Below are 25,685 nucleotides of genomic sequence, written 5' to 3'. Positions count from 1 at the left end.
GGATTGTTTTTATGAGTCCTTTTATCTCCTTTGCTGGCTTATTACCTAAAATTCTTTATTTGGTTATTTTAATGGTTACTTGGGGTTTATAGTATACATCTTTGACTAGGTCTACCTTCAATTAGTATTATACCACTCCACATACAGTGTAAGAATTTGACAATTCCATTCCTTCCTTCCTAGCCTTTAAGCTACTGTTATACATTTCACTTATACATATGTTACAAGTCCAACAGTACATTATTTTTTGTTAAAAAAAAAAGTTGATTATCTTTTAAAGAGATTTAAGTGATCTGAAAACAGTCTTACATATTTGCCCATGTAAGTATCATTCCCATTGTCTTCATTCCTTTGTGTAGATCTAGATTTCCATTTGCTACCATGTTCCTTCCTTCTGAAAGACTTCCTTTAATAATTCTTGGAGAACACTGGAGTGCAAATCTGCTGATGATTAATTCTTTCAGTTTTTGGTTTTGAAAGATATCTTTTCACTGGTGCAGAATTTTAGCCTGACAACTTTTTTTCTTTCCATACTGTAAGTATGTTGTTTTACTCCCTTCTCGTGTGCTTTTTTTGCCCAAGAAATCTGCTGTCATCTATATATTTATTTTTTCATACTAATATGTTTTCCTCCTATGTTTAAGATTTTTCTCTCTACCTTGGTTTTAAGGAATTTGGTTATGCTGTGTTTTGGTGTAGTTTTCTCTGTTTCTTGTGTGTAATGCTCATTGAACTTCTTGGATCTCCAAATTTTTGCTTTTCCTCAAGTCTGGAAAATTTGGGGCTCTTATTTCTTCAAATATTTTTTCTGTCCCTGCAACAGTCTGCTGTCCTATAGAGACTCAAATTATATATATTAGGCAATTTGAAGTTGTTTCATAGCTTATGATTTTTTTAGATCATTTCTATTGCTAAATCTACAAGTTCAGTCATCTTTTCATTTGTAATATCTAATCTGTCATTAATCCCATCTAGTCTATTTTTCATCTCACATGTAATTTTCATATCTAGAAGTTGAATTTCAGCCTTTTAAAATATTTTCTGCGTCTCCACTTAACTGTTTAAACATATGGAATACAATTATAATAACTACTTTAATACTCTTTTCTACTAATTTAACATCTGTATCAATTCTGGGTTTTGAGTGATTCATTATTGTTCTCATTATGGCCCAGGTTTGCCTGTCCCTTTGCATGCGTAGTAATCTTTGATTAGATGTCAAATTTTGTGAATTTTACCTTGTTGCATGCTAGCTATTTGTATGTCCTATACATCCCTGAGTTTTGTCTTCTGGGGGCAGTTGATTTACTTAGAAATAGGCTGATCCTTCTGGGTCTTATTGTTATGCTTTGTTAGGTGAGTCTAAGCAGTGCTCAGTCTAGGGGTAGTAATTTCACACTACAGAAACAAAACCTCTCAGAGTGCTTTACCCAATGCATTATGAATTATGAGTTTTCCAGTCTGTTTGGTGGGAACAGGCATTGCCAGCCCTGTGTGAATGCCAGACACTGTTCCTTTCAATATTATTAGAAGGATTCTTTTCCCAGACTCAAATATTTTTCTTACACACATACCGATCAGTATTTTCCCTCCATGTTGTAAGGATCCCTCTGCTAATCACAGGATCCTCTCTGTGTGCCTCTCTAGCCTCTCCAGGAATCTATCCTATGAACTCTAGCTACCTATTCTCCCCAGGTCCTCAGCTCTAGTTTCTCAACTCAGAGAGTCTACGTGGTTACTTCTGTGTTTCTGCTCCTTGTATGTCCTAGAAACTTTCTCAAAGCAATAAGCTGGGGTAATCGCGGGTCTCACTTTGTTTCTTTTTTCCGTGATCACATCTGATATCCTATCTCTTGAAAACCATTGTTCCATAACATCTTTGTCTGTGTGTGTGTGTGTGTGTGTGTGTGTGTGTGTTGGTTGGTTGGCTATTTCAGGCAAGAGAATAAATCTTGTCCCTATTTCCCTGTCTTGACTAGAAGTGAAAGTTATTAAATAATAATAACTTATTATTAATAAGTTATTCCTTGTTAAAGTCATTGTTTCACTGCTTCAAGGTCAATTGGGGTCAATTGGGGTTCAGGGGATATAATCTGGGTTCTTTGAGAGTTGTTTGGGCTTGCTTGATTTCTCCTGTATATGCATCTATAAAATACATGTATAAATATGTATATTTTAATGACCAAGGAATGTTTGGTTTAATTAAAATTGGAAATCAGCCTGATAGTTTTACGAAGAAGTTAGTACTACTTATCAGGATCTTTTTGGATGGAGTGCTACTAATTTCAAAGAACTTATGGGTAGAGTGTTGGAATTTTCCTAGATTTAGCGTCAGTTTCGAAAAATGCATATTTTGTCTAAGTAAGTATGGAAATTACCATTTAACACCCTTATTTTCTTATTTAGAGGACAATGTATATAAAAATATGCAAGAATCAAAGGAAACCCCCATATCCAATCACCTAGATGAAATTGTTGCTGCTGTCAGCATAACGCCTAGAAAGAAGATCCAAAACAAGCTGCCTCAGACAGCGCTATTCCAACCTCCTCGAGAGAAACTCCACCATTGTGAAGAGAAAGCGAAGTCCTATTCTAGCAGTCACGAAGTAAGGACCCTTCCTTTTCTATGCCTGCACTCGGGTAACTGATGAGAGTTTAGGTTACATTTCTAGCCTCAGGAGTTTGGTACAAGAGAGTATATGGAGTTAACGAGCGGGTGTAGCCCCTCCAGGCTCCAGGCACAGCGCTTGGCACAGTCAGCATTATACTTGCTGAATGAATGCTCAAATGAACAAACCGGTTTACCCTGACCTGCGGCGAGGCGAGCGTGTACTAGACCAACTGGTTGCAGGTTTGACCTCCTGGAGTCTTTTTCCACCGGCGCGTACATAGTTCCTGAGCTCCCCCTAGTGCCGGGTGTAGGCACTGCAACAGAACACAAAGGTGGAACTTCTACAGAGCTTAACAATTCTTACATTTTTGATCTTCTTGTTTCCCACATACATCGTTCCCATTCTGTCCTCAGAGTTTTGCTCATTCACTCGCTCATTTCAATATGCGTTCCTCTACCACCACTTACGTGGCAGGTCCTGTGTGGGGTTGAGCGTGTGGCTCTTGATTTTGGCTCCGGGTCCTGGGATGGAGCCCAGTGCTTCTGGCTCCTTGCTCAGCGAGGAGTGGGCTGGAGAGTCTCTTTCTCCCACTGCCCCTCCACACTCAAATAAATAAATAAATCTTTAAAAAATAACAACCCCAGCAAGGAATCGTAAGAGCCTGAACTCCAACAGAGGCAGCTGCGATGCTGAGATATGACAGGAATTTGGAAATGTGAATCACAGAGGCGATGAAGGGGTTGTCGAGTCCAGAACCAATCGTTGGGGAGGGGGTGTATCCAGTTCATGACCTGGCTCTGAGCCTGCTTGGTGGTGGGAGGCTCGCCAGTGCGTTTGCCTAATTGTGATGACTACAGGATGAAGAACAGGATTATGGAGAGGAGATGTGAATTTGGTGGTTTGTTTTTTGGGTGTTTTTTTTTTTTTAATTTATTTATTTGACCGACAGAGATCACAAGTAGGCAGAGAAGCCCGCAGAGAGAGAGGAGGAAGGAGGCTCCCTGCTGAGCATAGAGCCTGAGGTGGGACTCGATCCCAGGATCCTGGGATCACGACCAGAGCTGAAGGCAGAGGCTTTAACCCACTGACCTACCCAGGTGCCCCGTGAATTTGGTTTTGAACATGATTTTAATCATTATCCAACCCATATTTGTTCAGTATCGACTATGTGCCAGGCTCTGTGCAAAGTACACAGTGGGCTGGCAGCCTTTCTCACCCCCAGATCTACAAGAGAATTAAGCCTCAATTCTTAAGGCTTAATTAAGAAGCCTTAATTAAGCAGTCGGCAGTCAGCATTGTAAATACACGAGCAAGACAGAAGTTGTGACATTAAGGAAAGAGGCGGGGCCTGTCTGTGAGGAGGGAACATATGAGCTGAGACCTTAGGAAGGGAAGGAGCCAGCATGGAGGAGTTAAGGGAAAAGAGTTCCAGGGCGAGGGAACAGCACATGTAAAGTCTCTGAGGTGGGCACGAGTGTGACGTGTTTGCAGTGAAAGAGGGGACTGTGGTCGAGAGAGAGTTTTCACTTAGGACCTTACAGGCTGAGTGTCCTGGGAGGCCTTAAAAGTGTTTGCGGGAGGGGCACCTGGGTGGTTCAGTGGGTTAAAGCCTCTGCCTTCGGCTCAGGTCATGATCCCAGGGTCCTGGGATCGAGCCCCACATCGGGCTCTCTGCTCAGCAGGGAGCCTGCTTCTCCCTCCCTCTCTGCCTGCCTCTCTGCCTACTTGTGATCTCTGTCTGTCAAATAAATAAATAAAATCTTTAAAAAAAAAAAAGTGTTTGCAGGAAAGTATTATCATGATGTAATTGGCTTTTAAAAATATCCATTTTTTTCTACTTTTTAAAAATATTTCCAGATTTACAGGACAGTCCCCAAGATTTACCAGTTAACATTTGCTTTATTTCTCTGTGTGCATGTCCTAATTTTTCTGACTGTCTGAGAGTAAATTACAGATATTACTGTCTTTTACCCCCTGAATACGTTAGAGGATACTCTCCAGGTAACCACCGTCCAATGATTAAAGTTAGGAAACTACTGTTGGTATGATATTGTCATGTAATCTATAAACCTTATCCATATTTCTTGAAGTATCTCAGTCATGTCTTTGGCAGGAAAAAAAAAATCAGACAGATCCATGCTCTGCTTCATAAACTCATGTGGGATACAGTTGTCAACTCTTTTTAGCCTTCGTTGATCTACTAAAATGGTTCTTTAGCCTGTCTTTGTCTTTAATGATCTTGATATTTTTGGAAAAAGTACTGCATTCGTCTGCTCTGGCTAGACTGGCTGACTTAACAGACATTTATTTCTCACAGTTTGGGAGACTGGAGAAGTTCAAGATCGGGGTGCCAGCAGGGTTGGTGTCTGGTGGGAGCTCTGCCCTTGGGTTGTAGATGGCTGCCTTTTTGCCATGTGCTCACGTGACCTCTCTGCAGGGGGGAGGGAGGAGAGGTGTCTGTTCTTATAAGGACACTAATCCTGTTGGATCATGGCGCCACATTTATGACCTCATTTAACCTTAATTACTTTCTTAGAGGCCCTCTCTCCAAATGCCACCTTGGGGTCATATGTTGAACATGAATTTGGCCAGGGTTGATGGGGGGGGGACACAAATATTCAGTCTCTAACAAGTGCATTCCAATTCTTTTATACAAAATCTCTCAAATTGCTTTGGTCATGTGTTTCCTCCTGAATAGATGCAAGTTATTCATTTGTGGCCAGCGTCCCTGCAGACACGACCTAGGGGCCTTAGTGCATCATAGTGGGAGGCATACAGTGTCCTCTTGTCTCCTTACTCTGACACTAACTTTGTTCACTTGGCTAGATGCTGTCTGGCAGGTGGCTTCTCTATGGAATTACTATTCTTCCCTTTGTAATGAATCAGTGTCTTGTGGGAAGATTCATCAAGACCCTGTATCTATCCCATTCCTCATTAAAACTTCACTCCCTAGTTTTAGCTTCCATTAATGAGTCTTGCCTGAATCAGTTATTACTATGATGTTTGTCAAATGGCGATTCCCTGACTTAGGCATTCTTTCTGCATTTATGTGTTGGTGTTATTATAAGGAAGAGCTTTTCCTCCTTTGCACTTTGTTATTCCCTCATTTATATTATTTATGGGCTCAGGAAATTGTGTTTCAAATATGTTGCAATTCATTATCGTCTCCAAAACTTAAATTGTCCTGTATTTGCCAGTATTGGCCCCTTCATGCTGGCTCCCTCCATGTCCTTGGTACATCCCCATTAACCTTCCCTAATTTTTTTAAAATTTTATTTATTTATTTATTTATTTGACAGACAGAGATCACAAGTAGGCAGAGAGAGAGGGGAAGCAGGCTCCCTGCTGAGCTGAGAGCCTGATGCGGGGCTTGATCCCAGGACCCTGGGATCATGACCTGAGCCTAAGGCAGAGGCTTTAACCCACTGAGCCACCCAGGTGCCCCATTCTTTCCTAATTTTTTCACATTCATCTGGCACTTTCCTTGCTCCAACTGTGGATTCAGGGACTCCTGTTTCCTCTTAGCAAAGAATAGTGCTTAGACACCAACATCTGGGTATTAAATACTCATTTTTAAATATATATGTGGCCAGACCAACTGATCATCAGAGCTGCATATTTTAATGTTAAGAAATTTAAGAAATTGGGGCACTTGGGTGGCTCAGTGGGTTAAAGCCTCTGCCTTCGGCTCAGGTCATGATCCCAGGGTCCTGGGATCGAGCCCCACATCGGGCTCTCTGCTCAGCAGGGAGCCTGCTTCCTCCTCTCTCTCTGCTTCCCTCTCTGCCTACTTGTGATCTATGTCTGTCAAATAAATAAATAAAATCTTTTAAAAAAAAAAGTTTAAGAAATTGCAGGTATCCCAAGAACAGTGTTGTGGAAAGAGCTCTGGACTTGGGTTCAGGGAGCTCACTGGTGAGTTCTGACTCTACCATTTGGTGGTAAATCCTCTCACCTCTCTGCATTGACATTTCTTCTTTAAGTTAAGGGCATCAGATTAGATTATTTCCAAGGCTCATCCCAGTTATGAAACTGCCTGCCTACTTGTACTTCTGTCTACCTCCTCCCCATGCCTGTTGGATGCAGCCACTGGCACTGGCAGAATAAAGATCAGAAAGCCAAAGGGACATTTGAGCTTTGCGTTCTAGCAAGGAAGAAGGTGGAGGGAGCACAGGCTGCTCTTGTACCCCTGTCCCAGTTGCAGATAATGAGGACCAAGGCTATGATGGGAGCAGGGGATGGGGGCTGACTTTCAGTCTATGTAGCCCCCCTTCTTAGCAATCTGCAGTTGGGATAGACTCATTCTCAGATCAGGTCCTCTCTCTTTCTGGTAGACTATCTGTCTAGACTCCCCACATTTTTCATCATTTCTTTCTTTTTCATACACTACTCATTTGCTGTCTCTCCATGGAAGCCATTCCCTTAACTCCCAGCACTAGCTGGGCTCTACCTGCCAAGAGAGGACCCATTGCCAAGATGGCTCACTCCTCTGGTTGACTAATTGGCATCAGCTATTGGTGCCTTTCTACCTGCGCCTCTCCGTGGGACCACTTGGGCTTCCTCATGACATAGTGGTTAGGGTGTTATGCCATAACCAAATACCTCAGACCGGGCGGCTTCCCCAACAGAAGTTTATTTCCTCAGAGTTCCAGAGCCGGCAAGTCCAAGATCAAAGTGTTGGCAAGGTTGATGTCGCTTGGAGGCTTAGCTTGCAGAGGGTGTCCTCTCGCTGTCCCCCATTCTTTCTTTGTGCGTGTCCCACCCTGGTGTCTCTTCCTTTTCTTACAAGAACATCAGTCATATTGGATTAGGGCTCTACCTTAACGGCCTCATTTCACCTTACGTCTTTAAAGACCTTCTCTTCACGTACCATCACATTCTGATGTACTTGGGGCTCCAACATTTGGGGTTGGAGGGCGCATAATTCAGCCCATAACAAGTTCCAAATAGAAAGAGAAAATGGAAGCCTCTAGTTCCTTAAGACCTGAGCCCCCAAACCTGGCACCGCATCATTTCCTCCATATTCCCTCAGCCCATGGTAAAGCCCAGATTCAAAGGGAAGGACACATAGACTTCCGCTGCTGGATGGAAAGAGTCAGAGAACTCTGGAGTGATTTTTTAAAACTACCAGCCTTGCTGGGAATGTATTGCTGCTCTGAGCTGACCTGGACCTGGAGAGGCCAGCTCCCTGTTCTCTTTGTCCCGACACCGAGTATAAATGGACTTCTCACTCCTTTAATGAAATCTGTTCGTCAGTCCTGCCAACCTCATTGCCGTGCTGCTGTCCTAGGCTGCTAAGAAAGGTATTTGAGTTGAGAACCAGTGAGCGTTCTTTGAAAACCCTCTACCGACTTGCCCTGAGCTGTAGCTCAGGTGCCTGAGCTGTAGCTGCTGTTCACAGCTGGGGAGCTAGAAACCCTAGGGAATGGTGATAAGTCTGCCCTGGTTTTTCCATGTCTTCTTGATTTATCGTCTTTTTCATAATGTACTCCAAGCTTAAATGTTTTAGAAATGGAAATATACCGTAAATTTTACTTCTTTCTGCCATTTATTGTCTCTTTTACGCCACCCGATGAACAGCCCCCCCCGCCCCAAAGACATCTTTGCCTGTTTTGTTCTCTGATGGACCCCCTAGTGCTTACAACCATGTCCAGCACTCAGGAGGCATTTGGGAAATACGCACGGGATCAAAGTGCAGGTTGACTCCGTGTTTTCGGTTGTCTGACTGGTAAAGCCCATTTTCTCTCCATCGCAGTATAAACAGGCCATCCGCGAGCTGGTGCGCTGTGTCGCACTCACGAGAATTTGCTATGGCGACTCCCATTGGAAACTGGCAGAGGCACACGTCAATCTGGCTCAGGGCTACCTCCAGCTGAAAGGTGAGTTCCTCGCAGACACGGGAGGATCACTCCTTGGGTTTCCGCTCCTCCATGCAAATGTGACTCACAATTGCCTAGAAGGATTCATTAGACTTTCTTGAATTGTCTGCTGTCCACACATTGAAGAGCCCTCTCCTTTCAGGAAGAGTCAGTAAGATTTTTTTTTTAAAGATTTTATTTATTTGACAGACAGAGATCACAAGTAGGCAGAGAGGTAGGCAGAGAGAGAGAGGAAGGGAAACAGGCTCCCCGCCGAGCAGAGAGCCTAATGCGGGGCTCGATCCCAGGACCCTGAGATCATGACCTGAGCCAAAGGCAGAGGCCTAACCCACTGAGCTGCCCAGGAGCCCCAGATTTTTTCTATGATCTATAAAAAGAGAAGGAAGATTTGAGCCCTTTGGATGACTTTGGAGGACCCTTTTAAAAACATTTAAATTCAATTAATTAACATATGATGTATTACTGGTTTCAGAATACAGGCCTGTGATGCATCAGTCTTTTCTTAACACCTGGTGCTCATTACATCGCCTGCCCTCCTTAATGTCCATCACCAAGTTACTCCATTCCTCCACCCCCTTCCTCCCCAGCAACCCTCAGTTTGTTTCCTATGATTAAGTCTCTTATGGTTTGTCTCCCTCTCTGATTTCATCTTGTTCTATTTTTTTGGAGGACCCTTTTTTATGATCTTAAAAGTAGGGTTCGTGGGAGAGAATTTGTTAGCTTGGAAGGCACTGTAGAAGGGGCCCAGTGGAGTAGGGGCCTAAAATAGGATCCATCCACATTTGTTTTGACGGAGAATCTCTTGCCTATACAAGGCCCTTCTCCTCCCCCACAAAAAATACACAAACCAAGAGACTAAATCAAGCTGGCAGTGAATAAAAGATAATGTATCAGCTCATACAGCTTGAAAAGCCAAGGCCAAAACTTGCTGTAGACTTAGCCGGATCTGGGAGTTCACACAGTGTCATCAATTCTGTGTCTTTCTCTTATCCCACCGCTCGGCTCTGTTTCTCTCTGTGTGGACTTCAGGCTTAGCTAGGCTCTGCCCACATGACAGCAGCAAGGCTTGCGAAGCTTTAAACCTCCCTCATCAGCATTCCCAGGACAGAAAGAACATCTTTCCACCCAAATCTCAGGGTTTGGGGGTTCTAATTGGGCTGACTTGGATGGTATGTCAAGGGCGAGGAATAGTATGGTATGTCAAGGGCGATGGGCTAGGTCTGCCTCCACTGGATCCTGGGGGACAGGCTGGCCTTGGGCAAATTGCATGAACTGAGTGTGCAGGGACCCAGGTGTCCCCAAAAGATAACAGGAAGGGGGATGGAGTCGGGGAGGGTAAAAACAACAGGATAGCATGTCCTCTCCATTCTGACTGGGCGTCCTAGGACGAGGTGGAAAGAATACGTCCCCATACTCCTTTCTTCAACAGAAAAGCAATGATAATGATGATAGTGACACTTTAACTTCCCACGACTGACCCAGTGAATACATAAAATAATAAGAAGTGGAAAACACCACAATGCTCAGCACAGAATTACCACCCAGTACATTTGGCTAAATCTGATTATCAACCGGTCCCACCTAGTAGATCAAAGACTGTTGGAGCCAGAGGGGACCCTGGAAATCATCCAGTTCAAACCCTAACCCCTTCCTATATTTTTAGACTCAGAGGGAACGGGGGAGCCGAAACAGCTTGCCACAATTTACGTGGTTAGTAAGTAGATGGTCCAAGACTCAGACCTCAGATTTTGCATGCCCGTGCCAGTGGCCTGGCATCTGGGATTTCAAATGATGCTTTTCTTCCGCAGCCTGCTACCTTTTTGCATGATAGTCTTTCTTTTTCAATTTGGGGTGAAAGCAGCCTCTACTCTTCGTGAAGGTCTTATTGAAAGCCAGGCGCCATGCTAACCATCTCCCACGCATGTTCTCATTCATTGTTCATCACAGTCCTATACGGGGCATAATATTATCATCGCTATTTACAGTTGTGGAAGCTGAGGCTTCAGAATAAGTGGTGGTTCAGGGAACTCATTCTGGACACTTGGATGTCAGAAGCCAGTGTTCTTAAACCTCAACCCACACGGCCTCGGGTAGACTGAGTTCCTTGAGGGAATGTACCAAAGTTGGTAATACGGTGCGCCATTATGTTTTGTCATATCGCATGCGTAATTGACACTAGTAAATTTCATGTAGGTTGATTACATGTGTGCTTTTAAAAAATGAGACAAAATTCTCTGAAGTAATGAGCGCTGGGTGTTGTATGCAACTGATGAATCACTAAATTCTATCTCTGCAACTAATAATACAGTATATGTTAATTAAATTGAACTTAAACTAAACATTAAAACAAACAAGTGGAAAAAAACTAGACAAAATTCTCTACGCGTTCCCACATGGAGAACATACCCTGGATTTTCTCCATCAGAAAATATAGTCTTCTGTTTTATAGATACAGGAACAGAATTAATTTCATATTTTTGGCAGCTTTTTTTTTTTTTTAGAGATTTGAGATATAATTTCATACAATGGAAAAATATAAGACCAGAGGTGTATGGATGTGGGCAGAAGAGAAAATGTTCATGGGGAGGAGGAGGATAGGGGTATGGGGAGGCGAAAAGCCCTGAAACCTAACCCGTGACCCCCACTGTCACCCTTACCACAAATTAATAAGCCCATGGAAGAACTCTGGTGTGCACTGGGGAATTCGTGCTTGGTAGTGATTATTTTTCTCTTTGTTTCATTTTGTTTCATGTTAGTCAATAACGTTATACAAATAAGAGATTGTAGCACATTAGCCCCTTCAGTCATTGGAATAATATTTGTAAGTTTTTGTAGATTGTCACTGTATTTGTATTACGTTAAAATACATCTCTGAAGTTATGATTAGAGATGGACAAGGAGAACATTCAGAATTTTTAGTATTTCATTAAGACCGCTGTCACAAAGCCAGGATTAAAAAATTCATGAATATCTAGTTTCCTGCCCAGAATGCTATAGTCCTTGCATTCCATTTGTTTTCTTATAATTATGTAGAACATATTGTATCTCTGATATTGGTGAGGTTTCAAAGTTGTTCAGTTCCCGCTTGCTCTGTTTACTTCTTGAAAGGCCATTTGGGGAGAAAGTTGTCTTATGTACTCAGTGGAAACCACTCCTTTGGTTTTTACAGTCAGGACAGTATTTCACACTGTCCTGATCCATTTCTGTGTGTCTCTTGCCAATGCTTGAAGGAGACCTTGTTCGATTTCCCTGCCAGAGATAACTCTAGTCCTGTCCCGCTGACATGAAAGAGAAACTGAGACCTCTTTTTCTTTGTCCACAGGACTGTCGCTGCAAGCAAGGCAACATGCGGAAAAAGCCAAAGAAATCCTTATCAACTCCATTGAGCCTCCCTATAACGACAACACAGATGTTTTCAAGTGTTCGATTGAGCTGTTCCATACCATGGGGAGAGCCTTACTCTCCCTTCAAAAGTATCCTTTTGTTTCTAATTTTTCCACCTAGAAATGCCCGCCATAGTGATTATATTTAATTTTCTTTCTTTTTTTTTTTAAGGATTTTATTTATTTCTTTGAGATAGAGAGAAAGAGCAGGAGAGAGAGAGAGAGCATGAGCAGGGCACAGAGGGGGGAAGCAGACTCCCCGCTGAGCAGAGAGCCTGAAGCAGGGCTCAATCCCAGGACCCTGAGATCATGACCTGAGCCAAAGGCAGATGCTTAACCCACTGAGCTCGCCCCCCCCCCCACCCCCGCCCAGGTGCCCCTTTATTCTCAAGGCCAAATCAAAAAGTGACTGGTAGTTCAGGAAGGGTGAGGGGAAGTTTAAGAGCCAAGGATGTCCAGGAACTGGGGGCCCAGAATCTAGAACCATGTGTGAAGTTTCCTGAACACAGCCCAGATTTAAGGAAGCTTCGGAGAATTTGTCGAAGGCAGAGCGACTTGCAAAGGAGCTGCTGCAGTGTGGAAGGATGATAAAGGAGGAATGGATAGAAATCCAAGCACGGATCAAATTGTCATCTGCACAGTAAGTTTCCAGCTTCAGTTGTTTTGAACACACCATGACCAGGGGCTCTTTGCCAGAAGAATCTTCTTCAGGCAGAAGGAGCTTCTCCACGATGCTGTGTCCATGGCTTCCCTGTGGCCTTTGTCCAGAAGCAAAAGAGAACCACCGTCATGTCACAGCAGCCACATCCAAGGCACGTACATCAGTGACACTTTTTGTCTCATAAGATTTTATTTATTTATTGGTTTGAGAGAGGGCACAGAAGGAAAGGGAGAAGCAGGCTCCCCCCAGGACCCTGAGATCACGACCTGAGCTGAAGGCAGATGCTGAACCAACTGAGCCACCCAGGCGTCCCCATCAGTGACACTTCACTAAATAAGGTGGTGCTGACATATTCACCCCTGGGTCCTAGAGTTCTGACATCATTCTTTTGACTTCCTGTTTCTTGTTTGCTCTCCTGGACCGCCTCCTCCGTGTGTGTGTGTGTGTGTGTGTGTGTGTGTGTGTGTGTGTGTTTGTTTTTTTTGTTTTAAGATTTTTTATTTATTTATTTGACGGACAGAAATCACAAGTAGGCAGAGAGGCAGGCAGAGAGAGAAGCAGCCTCCCTGCTGAGCAGAGAGCCCGATGCGGGGCTCGATCCCAGGACCCTGAGATCAGGACCTGAGCCGAAGGCAGAGTCTTTAAACCACTGAGCCACTCAGGTGCCCCCTGTGTGTTTTTTTAAGATTTTATTTATTTATTTGACAGAGAGAGAGAGAGACATGAGAGAGGAAACACAAGCAGGGGAGTGGGAGAGGAAGAAGCAGGCTTCCCTCTGAACAGAGCGCCTGACACAGGGCTTGATCCCAGGACCCTGAGATCGTGACCTGAGCTGAAGGCAGACGCTTAACCGACTGAGCCACCCAGGCACCCCCCTACTCCTCTGTGTTTAAATCACCATGTATTTCATACCACAGAGATGAGGAAGATATTTATAATATGCATAACTAGGAGAGAGCTCATATCTCGAATCTGTAAGGAACTCCTATATATCAATAAAACAAAGACAAGCAACTGAATAGACAAGTGGACAAGAGACCTCACAAAAAGAAGGATGCCCACATGGCTAATAAGCATACTAAATGTTCTACCTTATCAGTCATCAAGGAAGTGAAAATTAAAGTCATGAGCTACTACTACAGCTCCACTAGAATGGCTTAATTTTGTTTTAATCTTTTTTTTTATTATGTTAGATTAGCCAACATATAATATATCATTAGTTTTTGGTGTAGTGTTCAGTGATTCATTAGTTGCATATAACACCCAGTGCTCATCGCCACATGTGCCCTCCTGAATACCCATTATCTGGTCACCCCATCCCCCTACCCCCCCTCCCCTCTGTAACCTTCCGTCTGGTTCCCAGAGTCAAGAGTCTCTCATGGTTTGTCTCCGTCTCTATTTCTTCCCGTCTAGTTTTCCCTCCTTTGCCCTGTGGTCCTCCACGCTATTCCTTATGTTCCACATAGGAGTGAAACCATATGATAATTGTCTTTTCTCCGCTTGACTTATTTCACTTAACATAATCTTTTCCAGTTCCATCCATGTTGATGCAAATGGTGGGTATTCATCCCTTCTGATGGCTGAGTAATATTCCATTGTATACATGGACCGCATCTTTATCCATTCATCTGTTGAAGGGCATCTCGGCTCCTTCAGCACTTTGGCTATTGTGGACATTGCTGCTATAAACACCGGGGTGCATGTGCCCCTGATTTTCACTGTCTGTATCTTTGGGGTAAACACCTAGAAGTGCAATTGCTGGGTCGTAAAGTTGGCTAAAGTTTTTTGAAAGACTGATAATATCAAGTGTTGGTAAGGATGTCAGGCTCTCAAATACTTTCTCATATGTTGTCATTTAGAATATATTTGGTATAACTGCTTTGGAAAACTGGCTTAATCTTCAAAATCTGAATGTTCATCTACTCTATGACATAGCAGTTTCCCATAAATAGAACAGAAATGCACACATATGTTCACTGAAAGACAGCCAAGAATGTCCAAAGCTACGTTATTTGTAATAGCCGAGAATCAGAAACAACCCAACTGTTCATCAAGAGCAGAAGAGATAAAATTGTGATCTGTTCGTACAAAGGAAATGATCAAACTGCTCCTCTGCTTTCCATCACGGATGACTCTCACACAAAATGTGTCGTGCAAGAAGCTAGACCAAAGAATTCACACTGCGTGATTCCATTTATGTAATGAGAGGAGGAAGAGGGCAATCAGTGGGAGGGCCGGCCATCCAGAATTTCTTCCCACCCAGAAGTAGGTATTCTATCTTGTATTGTAAGACAGAAAATAAGCAAATCAGAGGTCCGAGATCTGATATATGTTGCATCTGTTGAAACCTAACTAACGATACGAGAACTTAATGTCCAGAAAAAGAGGGTAAACTATCCTCAGCCAGAATCCCCGCACCTCCTCTAAGACATCTTTCCAAATAGCAGTACCAAATCTTGCCAGCAGATGGCGCGCCTCGTACACATCTGTGCTGAGTACCCAACAAGAATGTAAATGTTTCCAGCTGTCCTACAAAGTTACTTTGTGTTTAGCTGAGTTGTGTTAAACTTCACCACTTCTTTCAGTCCTGGTTCTTCACAGTGACATAATCCCTGGAACTTGCATGTTTCAACTGCATGGTTTTCATCTGATCACTCTGCTTTGTTTCCTCATTAAATTATGAATATTTTGCCTACACAGAGCTGCTTTAGACATTTACAAGGCTTTGTTTTTGTACATTTCTGCTTATGTTCACAAGCACAAGGGCCTTTTCTTTTACCAGGTCTCGATGGTAGAAGACCAGGATAATTTCTCTGGCAGCTCTCATGGGATCTGTGTTCCTCTTAAAAGGGTATCTTTCATGCATCCTCTCCCTCCTTCTGCCTCGCCTTTTATGGTACCCATCAGGCCAGGCTGGTTCTTTTCTCCTTGGGCTGACAGATAAATGCTGCGGGGTGACTCATGCTCCATGCCTTCTATCCCTAACTGTGGGCTGAAGCCTTGTCCCTTTTACCTGCCCTCCTCTGTTCTAGCGCTACTTTTTATTCACAACTTACTCATTAACTTCGGAGAATGAATCCAGAACATGTTCCTATGTGCCCCCTCGTTTTTCTAAATGTGATCGAGAAACTCGGTAGTGAAAACGGGCAACCCCTTCCCCTGTGTTAAGAATTATTTTCTACCCTGGTAGTCACCTGGGGAGCCACCCAGGTGCCCCAGTATTTTGTGTTTTAAAATAATCTCTACACCCACTGTGGGGCTCAGACTCATGACCCCAAGATCAAGAGTCACATGCTGTACAGACTGAGCCAGCCAGGAGCCCCGATAGACCCTTTTTTAAAAAGTAGTAATTATAGTTACTATCCAATGCAACGTTTCTCTTTGTGCAGTTTCATCTCGGAAATGATTTGGTTTTAAATATGTGCTTATATCGCAGTCTAAGATTCTGTACTTCAAGACTGCCCCTGGTGTGCAATATTCTTTCCTGTTCTTGTCCTGTGCCTTGGGAAAGGCTAAACATTCTTTGTCTTTGCTTTTGTGAACCACCTAAGCTAAAATCAAGATAGTCTTGTGTTTTTATTTATTTTTTTTAAAGATTTTATTTATTTATTCGACGGACAGAGATCGCAAGTAGGCAGAGAGGCAGGCAGAGAGAGAGGAGGAAGCAGGCTCCCTGCCAAGCAGAGAGCCCGATGCGGGGCTCGATCCCAGGACCCTGGGATCATGTCCTGAGCCGAAGGCAGAGGCTTTAACCCACTGAGCCACCCAGGCGCCCCTTGTGTTTTTATTTTTAAGCTTGACTTTGTTTCTTTGTTGTGCTTCTCCGTAATCCAGTATAGCCTTGAGATTTGGAAAGTGATTCTAACATAAGCTTTTCCAGGAGGGAAGGAGATGAGGAAGGTTTCTCCCTTGGCTGGTATTCCCTGGGAAGGGGTAGAAGGTAATGGAATAAACAGTGGCATGTGGGATTTAGTGTTTATCTACCTGTCACTACCTCATTGGTATGCTGAAATTCGACTTAGTTCCATAGGCTTCCCCATAAACTGTCCCCAGTGGCTGTTACTGAGAATTTTTGATACTTCAGTAATTACCTTTACTCTCTCGCTTTTAGATCCTACAGTGTTCAAATCAGTAATCTCTAAATCTTGCTTTCAGGGCTCAGCTCTTTTTTTTAAGTTCATACCATCACCTGGAGGTCCTTGGTGTCTAAGCTTGTACCTCTGTAGATGTGTTTATTTAAAGAATCCCCTTCTCTGCCTCTCTTTTTTTGTGTATAAAGGCTCTGACGAATGCTCATGTGTTCAAAACCCTGCTTCTCCCTTTCCTTCTCCGGGAAATGCCCTGTACTTCTCCAGAGATGTTTCTCGGGTCAGCTCCTCCCCTGGGACACTATTTGCCTGGCATACCTTATGCTTGTTTCACAAAGAAGGAAATGATTTTTTTTTTCTGGTGCTCTTCTTCGTCCTGTATTCCTTTGATTAAAGAAATGCTCTTCCCTTACACAAAATCTGATTTTTGAAAAGTCAGGGGTTTGTTTTTTTTTAATGCAGAGAAGCACAAAACTTCCCATGGCACAGATTACCTTCATATACTTTCTCTGCTCTCTATTTCTTGAAACCCTTAAAGTTTGAAATTTCAGAGCATTATATTTTTGTCTTTCCCTTTCTAACACCTTCTAATACACATTTCCTTACCTCCTTCTAATACACATTTCCTTACACAACTACAAATAATAACGTGATTTTAGGCAGCCATGCCAGCCACTGATTCTTGACCACCTTCTGTGTTAGGCTCTTGCAAAGCACCTTTTAGACTGGGTCTCATTTAGTCCCACGTGCTGGGCACTCTTCCTAGTGCCATTTTCAAATGGAGCAACCGATGGGTTGGGAGGTCGTTTCCCAGGGTTACACAGCTGGGAATGGCAGAGCAGAGCCAGGCCGTCCACCAAACTTGGGTGTCCGGGCTCCTCACCATGGCCCAGATCACATTCACTGTGCAGAACAGAGACCCAACAATATGGTCTACAGAGCAAAGCCTTTAGATGTGTGTGCCAGAGGGTAGGCAGAAATCCAGATGTAAGCCTTTTCTCCCTCTAGCTCTAGAAAATCCCACTTGTCCTCTTTCTGGATTGATTTCACGAGATTTCGATTATCAGCAACCTTCCCACAAATCCCTTGCTTTTCGTTGTTGCTCTGTATTCTTGCCAAGTTCTGGAGCTTTTATTTATTTATTTTTAAAGATCTGATTGATTTTTCTTTTAATTTATTTGAGACAGAGAAAGAGAGAGAGCATGCATGCACAGGGGGGAGGAGCAGAGGGAGAGGGAGAAGCAGGCCCCCTCCTGAGTAGGGAACCCTATGTGGGGCTCGATCCCAGGACCCCAGGATCATGACCCGAGCTGAAGGCAGACACTTAACTGGCTGAGCCACCCAGGCGCCCCGAAGATCTGATTGATTTATTTGAGAGAGAAAGAGAGTCTGAGTGGGGGGAGGGAGGAGAAGCAAAGGTTGAGGGGAGAGGGATCAGCAGCCTCCCTGCTGACCAGGACTGGTGATCCCAGGGCTGAGGACCCGAGCTGAAGGCAGACGCTTCACCAGCTGAGCCACCCAGGCGCCCCCAAATTCCAGAGCACCTTAAAAGGAGACCCTCTGTTGTCTTAGCAATGCCAAAGAGATTGCATTCATTTGTGGCCTGTTGAAACAAGTCTCCATCCCTGTGAGATCTTCTGAAGCCTATCTGAAATGAGATAGCGTCTCATCACGCGCTCTGGGGAATTACTGCGGATGTATTTTCATTCAATAAAATATGTTGTGGTTGAAGTTGTGGACCTGCCAAATTCACATACTGCCACATTCTGTTGTTCAAAACTCTCTATCTTTTCATCTGTCTGGTGTTTCCTAAAGCTGCCTAAACATATTATGGGCACGCTAGACAATAAATCCTCAAAGCGTTCCCGGCAGGCAGAGAAAAGCGGAAAAGGAGACAATGTTGCCATCCCAAACATTACGCAGAGCGAATGAGACCGGCGAGATTACCTGAAATGGACTGAGGCTTTAAGTGAGTTGGGCGGGGCGGGGAGGGGGGGAGGCAAGGCTCTCACGTAAACATTCCCTGATAGGGTACCCCCTCCATTCCTGTTTTATTAAATATATTGTGAAGCTAAAGTCGTCTTATTTCCTGTTTCGTCTTTTCTTTTACGTGAGCAGCATACTCTCGATGAGCTGCAGAAGGCTCCTTGGAGATGGCATTAGCCTGATAAGCCTCTGCTCCTGGCGGTCACTTGGGTGCCAGGACCCTGGACAGAGAGCCGGCAGCAGCCTCAAGGGGCGGGGCCTAGACTGTGCTTCATTATTGGCACACACTGAACGAGAGAGGGTCGCATTTGTTCCTCTTTGCGACAGCATGCAATTACAGATACTGTTAGGCAAATACGAAACACACTCACGAGCTTACCAAATAGGCCATTTCGGGTACAGGGAGACCTGTTCTGTGTCCTTCCCAATCCCGTGTTCTTCCCCCAACGTTACAGGCAATCATTTATGCTTAATTTCGTGTTTTTCATTCCTCTGAATGTGTGTGTGTGTGTGTGTGTGTGCGCGTGTGCGTGTGTGTATGTGTGTGTAGCCATGGAACTATGCAGTATTATTTCTCATTTTTCAAATTTTCTAATTACTTTTGTATTTTTGAGATGTACCCGTGTCAGCTGTTACATAGATCCCTAGTCTCTTCATTTTATTTATGTATTTATGTATGTATGCATGTATGTATTTTTAAAGTAGGGCTTCCCACCCAGCATGGAGCCCATCGCAGGGCTTGAATCACAACCCCGAGATCATTACCTGAGCTGAAATCAAGAGTCAGACGCTTAGCCAACTGAGCCACCCAGGCGCCCTTCTAGTCTTTTGATTTTAAACCCACACATTGTGTTTTATCCACCAGACTTTCCCCCCGATTTAATCATCAGTGCTCACAGGGCAAACGTGTGAATTCAGTGGGATGAAATTCCAGTTTCACTCTTGCACACGTCTCTTTGGGCACACATTCAAGATTATCTCTGAGGTCTGTGCCCAGGGCTGGAATTACTTACTTGACAAATATCCACATTCTCAGCTTGACCAAGTTCGCCCAAACACCAATCTATGCTTTCACGAGAAGGATATGGAAATTCCCCATTACTCCACATTCTTGCCAACACTTGATACTGTCAGACCTCTTATCTGTGCCAATCATATGGTTTCTTTAACTGCCTTTCCCTGATGGCGAGGTCGAACATCATTTTGTATGTTTGCTGGACATTTGGAAATCATATTCTGTGAATTGTCTATCAGTGTCTTTTGCTATTCTTTAATCGGGCTGTTTGCATTTTTCTTATTAATTTGTAGACATTCTTCATGTTTCTGGCAAGTTATTTGCTCCTTACATGTATTGTATGTACTCCCAGGGTGTAATTTGGTCTTTTTACTTTCTTTATGTTGGCTTCTGATGTACAGGAGTTTTTATTTTTAAGATGACTCAGTTTACCCAACTTTTCTGTTCTGATTTATATTTTATGTATCTTGTTTTAAAAAGTCCTTCTCAGGGCACCTGTGTGGCTCAGTGGGTTAAGCCTCTGCCTTCGGCTCAGGTCATGATCTCAGGGTCCTGGGATCGAGCCCCACATCGGGCTTTCTGCTCAGCGGGGAGCCTGCTTCCCCTTCTCTCTCTGCCTGCTGCTCTGCCTAATTCTGATCTCCCTCTGTCAAATAAATAAGATCTTTAAAAAAAAAAAGTCCTTCTCTACCCACAGTCATGGAATTACCTTTTCTTATGTTTTTCTCTCAAACATATCAAAGTTTTGGTTTTTAAATTGAGGCCTCTCTATCCCACTTAGAACTTTCATGTACATAGTGTGAAGGATCTCATTTTTTTCTCCTGTGGATGACCTAAGTAAGGGGGTAAAAAGGACTTTCAGCTACAAGAGAAAGAAGGACTCAGGGTTTGAAGAATTCAGTGCTTTGAAGCTTGGGGCCAATAATAGGCTGACAAAAAAAAAAAAATCTTTTAATTTTGGAGTGTTCAGAAATGGCAACAGGTCACCTTCAAGTATGGACGCCTCGTGTGTGATTGTGTCCCTTCGGGGCTGGCTCCCTGCTAAAGTTCAGCCAGCTGGATGTCATGACATTTGTGAGATGTGCTTTCATTTGGACATTCAGGTTTCAGGGACAAAACTATGGCCAGTGAAAGTCACATGTTTGTTCCTGATGAATTTGCCGGCTTCTGGGTTCTGGGTCTCTGTCCCAGTGATATTCAAATTAAATTTCCAGGCAGGGAGACAATAGAAAGTGGGACTTGAGCACAGTGTGATTTAAAAAAAAAAATATATATATATAGATAGATAGATAGATAGATAGATAGATAGATAGATATAGTGCTCCCATGTCGAAGTAGCTGCTGAGGGTGAGTATACCCAGTGTTCTTCTATTAGGGGGGCTGAAGGAAGAGAAACCTCCGGGCCTGGAGTTGGCCAGCAGGGGTTCCATATTCATTTGCAAGGGCTGCTGCTGTAAGAAAGTACCACCCAGTAGGTGATATGAACAACAGAAAGGTTCTTCTCTCATAGCGCTGGAGGCTGGAAATCTGAGCTCAAAATGTCGACAGGAACTGGAACAGATGCTCCCTCCCAGCTTTTGGGGGTTCCTGGCAATCTTTGGTGTTCCTTGGCTTATAGATGCATCACCCCAATCTTGCCTCATCTTCACGTGGCCTTCTCCCTCTGTGTGTGTCTTTGTGTCCTTTTTGTAAGGACACCAGTCCTATTGGATTAGGCATCCCCCTACTCTATTATGACATCTTCTTAACATAACTAATTATATCTACAACAACCTTATTCCCAGATAAAGTCACATTCTCAAATACTGGAGGTGAGGACTTGAACATATGAATTTGGGTGGGAGGATACAATTCAAGCCCTAGTGAATTCCTACAAGGTTTCCTTTATTCCATTTTTTATAAAATTTCAGCAACTTCCCCAAGCTTTAACTAGATCAGTAGTTTATAATATTCTTGCTACCAAATCAATGTGAAAATGTGCTTTTTTTTTAAGATTTTTAATCCTAACTTTATTCTGGAATCTATGAAAATTCAGGTATGAACTATAGCCTCAGTGCGTCTAAGCTAATGGATCTGTATTTGAAGGTTGTTTCTTCCTCCCTCCCTCCTCAGCTTCTCTTTCCTTCTGTCAGGCAGCCAGCAGCCACTCTGTGTCAGACACTGCAAGATGCTGGGATGCCAAGACCAATGAGGCAGCCTTGGACCCTACCTTCATAGGACCTAACACTAAAGAGATTGGCATCGAGTTACCAGGCAGTTATAATATAGCATGGAGAAGGTGTGTTTCCTGAGCAGGGAAGGTTCATAGCTCCATGGGAGTGCAGTCGGTGTTCATGGAGGAACCCAGCCCAACCTGGGGTGTCAGGGACAGAGCAGGGATCAAGAAGAGAAAGCCCAAGTGCTCAAGCCTCATCATTTAAGGACACACTCACTCTAGGGTGCCCACTCTACACTTGCCTGCCCTTGAGAATGAGTGTCACCTTAAATGATGTTTCCTACCTGTCTCTCTGGTCCCACTCTCATCCTGGCCCTTGTCAGGGAAGCCTTCCTAAAGGAGGAGACTGTTAAGCTAAAATTAAAAGAGGATCAGTAGTTAGGAAGATGAATGGAAGTTTGCCAGGCAGAGATGGAAGAAAGAAAGAACATTCCAGCTAGCAGGCCCAGCAAACACCCAGGGGAAAGATCCACACAAAGGGGGAGCTGAAAGGAGGCTGGCATCAGCGAAGTCAGAGGGGAAGGTTTAGGTGACATGCGAGAGTCATCTGAACTCATCAAGTCCAGGGAAACTCAGGTCCCAGCAAAGCCACTGTCACCTCTGCCACCATTGTACATAGTTGGATGAGGGAGAGAGCCTTTGCGAGAATTGGAAAAGGTGACCTCTCTTCCAGGCAAAGATAGCTTTGGGTCTAAGTGCACAGTTCATTCTGCAGAGTGTGGGCTGGCCTGAAACTCCCAGGTGTGCCCTCAGGCGGGTGTCCGACGGAACTTAGGCACAGAGGAAGGAGCAGGAGTCTGTGGGTGCAGACCCAGACCCTGCAGGCAGGAGTTTGAGCTCCTTAGTGCTGAACCAGGCCTCTCAAACCGTGCCCCAGATGGCCTGGTTGGCAGCCCTCAGCTTGGCTGGGGGATTGGCTTTTCTGTTCTAGCCCATCTTTAACACATTCTGAATTCCACTCATCTGGGTAACTTTGGAAGCTATATAGAACTTACTTTTCTTCTATAACTCACCAGTCCTCAAACTAATTTCCTTAACCACAGCCTATTGGCTTGAAACAATCAGCCAAAGGAAAAAGATTCTGGGTTCATCACCAGTTTCTGGATTCTTCCATATCTGCATTCTGCAGAGGTCATAATAAGAAATATATTAACATATTTAAGCTTACAGGGTATTTACCAGAATACAACATTAAGAATGATTTTCTATGGCTTTTCTCTCCATGAATTTCTTGCTTTCTCATTAGGATTATACTTTTCATAGACCTAGGCCTTTCCCCAGGGACCCAAGCCTTAGAGCTCATCAGAAAACATGCTTACAGCTCTGAAAAATAAGAGTGAGGCCAGTTGTAGCTCAGTGTCCAAGCCCAATTTATGGCTTCCCCTTGGGAATGCCCATTGCCAAGTGCCGGGTGCTTCAGGACCCACAGCATTCTCTGCTTTCCTAATCTCCTCCCTAAAACAGGTGGGTAGGATTGCCTAATCATGCAGGACCAATTTAAAGCCAAAGCACACATCTTTTTCTGACCTGCTTTGTGCTGGTTAGCTATGACTGGCTCAAGGATGATATTAAGAGAAAAATATTTTGATTTTTGTTTAACATTATTACGGTTATTTTTTAGACAAAAATTACTAGCTTTACAGATACCACTAAATCACATCTATATTTAGTTTCTCTTCCAAATGTTCACAAATTTTTTAAAGGACAGATTTATTGAGCTGTAATGAACATACCATACAGTTCACCCAATTGAAATACACAATTCAGTGGTTTTCAGCATATTAACAAGAGTTGTTCAAACATTACCACAATCATTTTGACTTTTTCATCCCATTAGCAATCTCTGTTATCATGTTCTCCCAGCCCCTGACAACTACTAATCTATTTTCTGTCTCTGTGGATTTGCCTGGTTTGGGACATTTCATATACATGGAATCATATAATGTGTCACCTTTTGTGACTTGGCTTTTTTTTTTCCTTTTTTTTTTTTTTAACAGTGTTAGTTTCAGGTGTACAGTAGTAGAATGATGCAGCACTTCCATACATCACCCGGTGCTCATCACGAGTACCCTCCTTCATCCCCATCATCTATTTTATCCGTCCCCACCCATCTCCCCCTGGCAACCATCAGTTTGTTCTCTAGAGTTAAGAGTCTGCTTCTTTTTTTTTTTGTTTTAATTTTTAAAAAACAGTTTTAAAGATCTTTTTATTTTAAAGATTTTTGTTTATTAGAGAGAGCAAGCACAAGCAGAGGGAGGGCAGAAGGAGAGGGAGAAGCAGACTCTCTGTAGCAGGGAGCCCAATGAGGGTCTTGAACCCAGGACCCCAAGGTCATGACCTGAGCCAAAGGCAGATGCATAATTGACTGAGCAACCCAGGCACCCAAAGATTTTTTTAAAAGTAATCTCTACACCGACCATTGAGCTCAGACTTACAACCCCAAGATCAGGAGTCCCATACTCTACCCACTGAGCCAGGTAGGCACCCCAAGAGTCTGTTTCTTGATTTGTCTGTTTTTTTTTTCCCTCTGCCCATTTGTTTCTTATATTCCCCTTATGAGTGCAGTCATACGGTATTTGTCTTTCTCTGACTGACTGACTTTGCTTAGCATTTTCATTATGCTCTCTAGCTCCATCCACATCATTGCAAATGGCAAGATTTCATCCTCTTATTGGCTGAGTAATATTCCATTGTAATTATGTACCACATTCCCCAGTCAGTGGACATTTGGGCTGTTTCCACAATTTGGTTATTGTAATTAATCCTGCTATAAACATAGGGCCCCATGTATCCCTTTGAATTAGTGTTTTTGTATTCTTGGGCTAAGTATCCACTAGTGGGATTGCTGGATGGTAGGGGAGATCTACTTTTAACTTTCTGAGGAACCTCCATACTGTTTTTCACAGTGGCTGTACCAGTTTGCATTCCCACCAACAGTGCATGAGTGTTCCTTTTTTCTACATCCTCATCAACAACTGTTATTTCTTGTGTTGTTGATTTTAGCCATTCTGACAGGTGTGAGGTGACATCTCATTGAAGTTTTGATTTGTATTTCCCTAATGGTGAGTGATGGTAAACATCTTTTTATGTGTCTGTTGACCATATGTATATCTTCTTTGGAGAAATGTCTGTTCATGACTTCTGCCCGTTTTGTAATTGGATTACTCATTTTTTGACTGTTGAGTTGTGTAAATTCTTTATATGTCTTGGATACTAACCCTTTATTGGATATGTCATTTGCAAATATCTTCTCCCATTCCCTAGGTTGCCTTTTAGTCTTGTTGATTGTTTTCTTTACCATGCAAAAGCTTTTTATTTTGATGCAGTCCCAAGAGTTTATTTTTGCTTTTGTTTCCCTTGTCGCAGGAGACATATCTGCAAAGAAGTTGCTTCAGCCAATGTCAAAGAAGTTACTGCCTGTGTTCTCTTCTAGGACTTTTTTGATTTTGGGTCTCACATTTACATCTTTAATTCATTTTTAATTTATTTTAGTGTATGGTGTAAGTAAGTGGTCCAGTTTTATTTTCTCTGTCTTTTTTAAAGATGTATTTATTTATTTATTTTAGAGAGAACACGCGCAGAAGCAGGGGGAGGGGCAGAGGGAGAGAGAGTCTTAAGCAGACTCTGCACTGAATGTGGAGCACAATGAGGGGCTTGATCCCATGACCCTGATCATGACCTGAGCTGAAACCAAGACTCAGACGCTTAACTAACTGAGCCACCCAGGTGCCCCCAGTTTCATTCTTCTGCATGTTGCTGTCCAGTGTTCCCAACACCATTTGTTGAAAAGACTGTCTTTCTTCCATTAGATATTCTTTCCTGCTTTGTTCAAGATTAATTGACCCT

At 43.3% G+C, this 25,685-nt stretch overlaps 1 protein-coding gene across 4 annotated transcripts in view; it reads left to right on the top strand.

Annotated features, from left to right (window-relative positions):
- TTC23 (tetratricopeptide repeat domain 23) overlaps positions 1-25,685 on the top strand; it is a 104,007-nt gene that overhangs the window by 17,075 nt on the left and 61,247 nt on the right. For all 4 annotated transcript variants that reach the window (XM_080808300.1, XM_080808301.1, XM_080808299.1 and 1 more), the window contains exons 2-5: positions 2,407-2,606; positions 8,368-8,491; positions 11,814-11,964; positions 12,389-12,514. In XM_080808300.1, coding sequence (XP_080664426.1) covers positions 2,427-2,606; positions 8,368-8,491; positions 11,814-11,964; positions 12,389-12,514 — 581 coding nt within the window. In that variant the 5' untranslated portion in view covers positions 2,407-2,426. The remainder of the gene's footprint in view (positions 1-2,406; positions 2,607-8,367; positions 8,492-11,813; positions 11,965-12,388; positions 12,515-25,685) is intronic.

The sequence above is a fragment of the Martes martes genome (assembly GCF_963455335.1).
Source record: "Martes martes genome assembly, chromosome: 7".
Taxonomy (NCBI): Eukaryota; Metazoa; Chordata; class Mammalia; order Carnivora; family Mustelidae; genus Martes; species Martes martes.
Note: the sequence above shows the minus strand (reverse complement) of the source record. Positions and strands in the feature narration are given on the sequence as shown.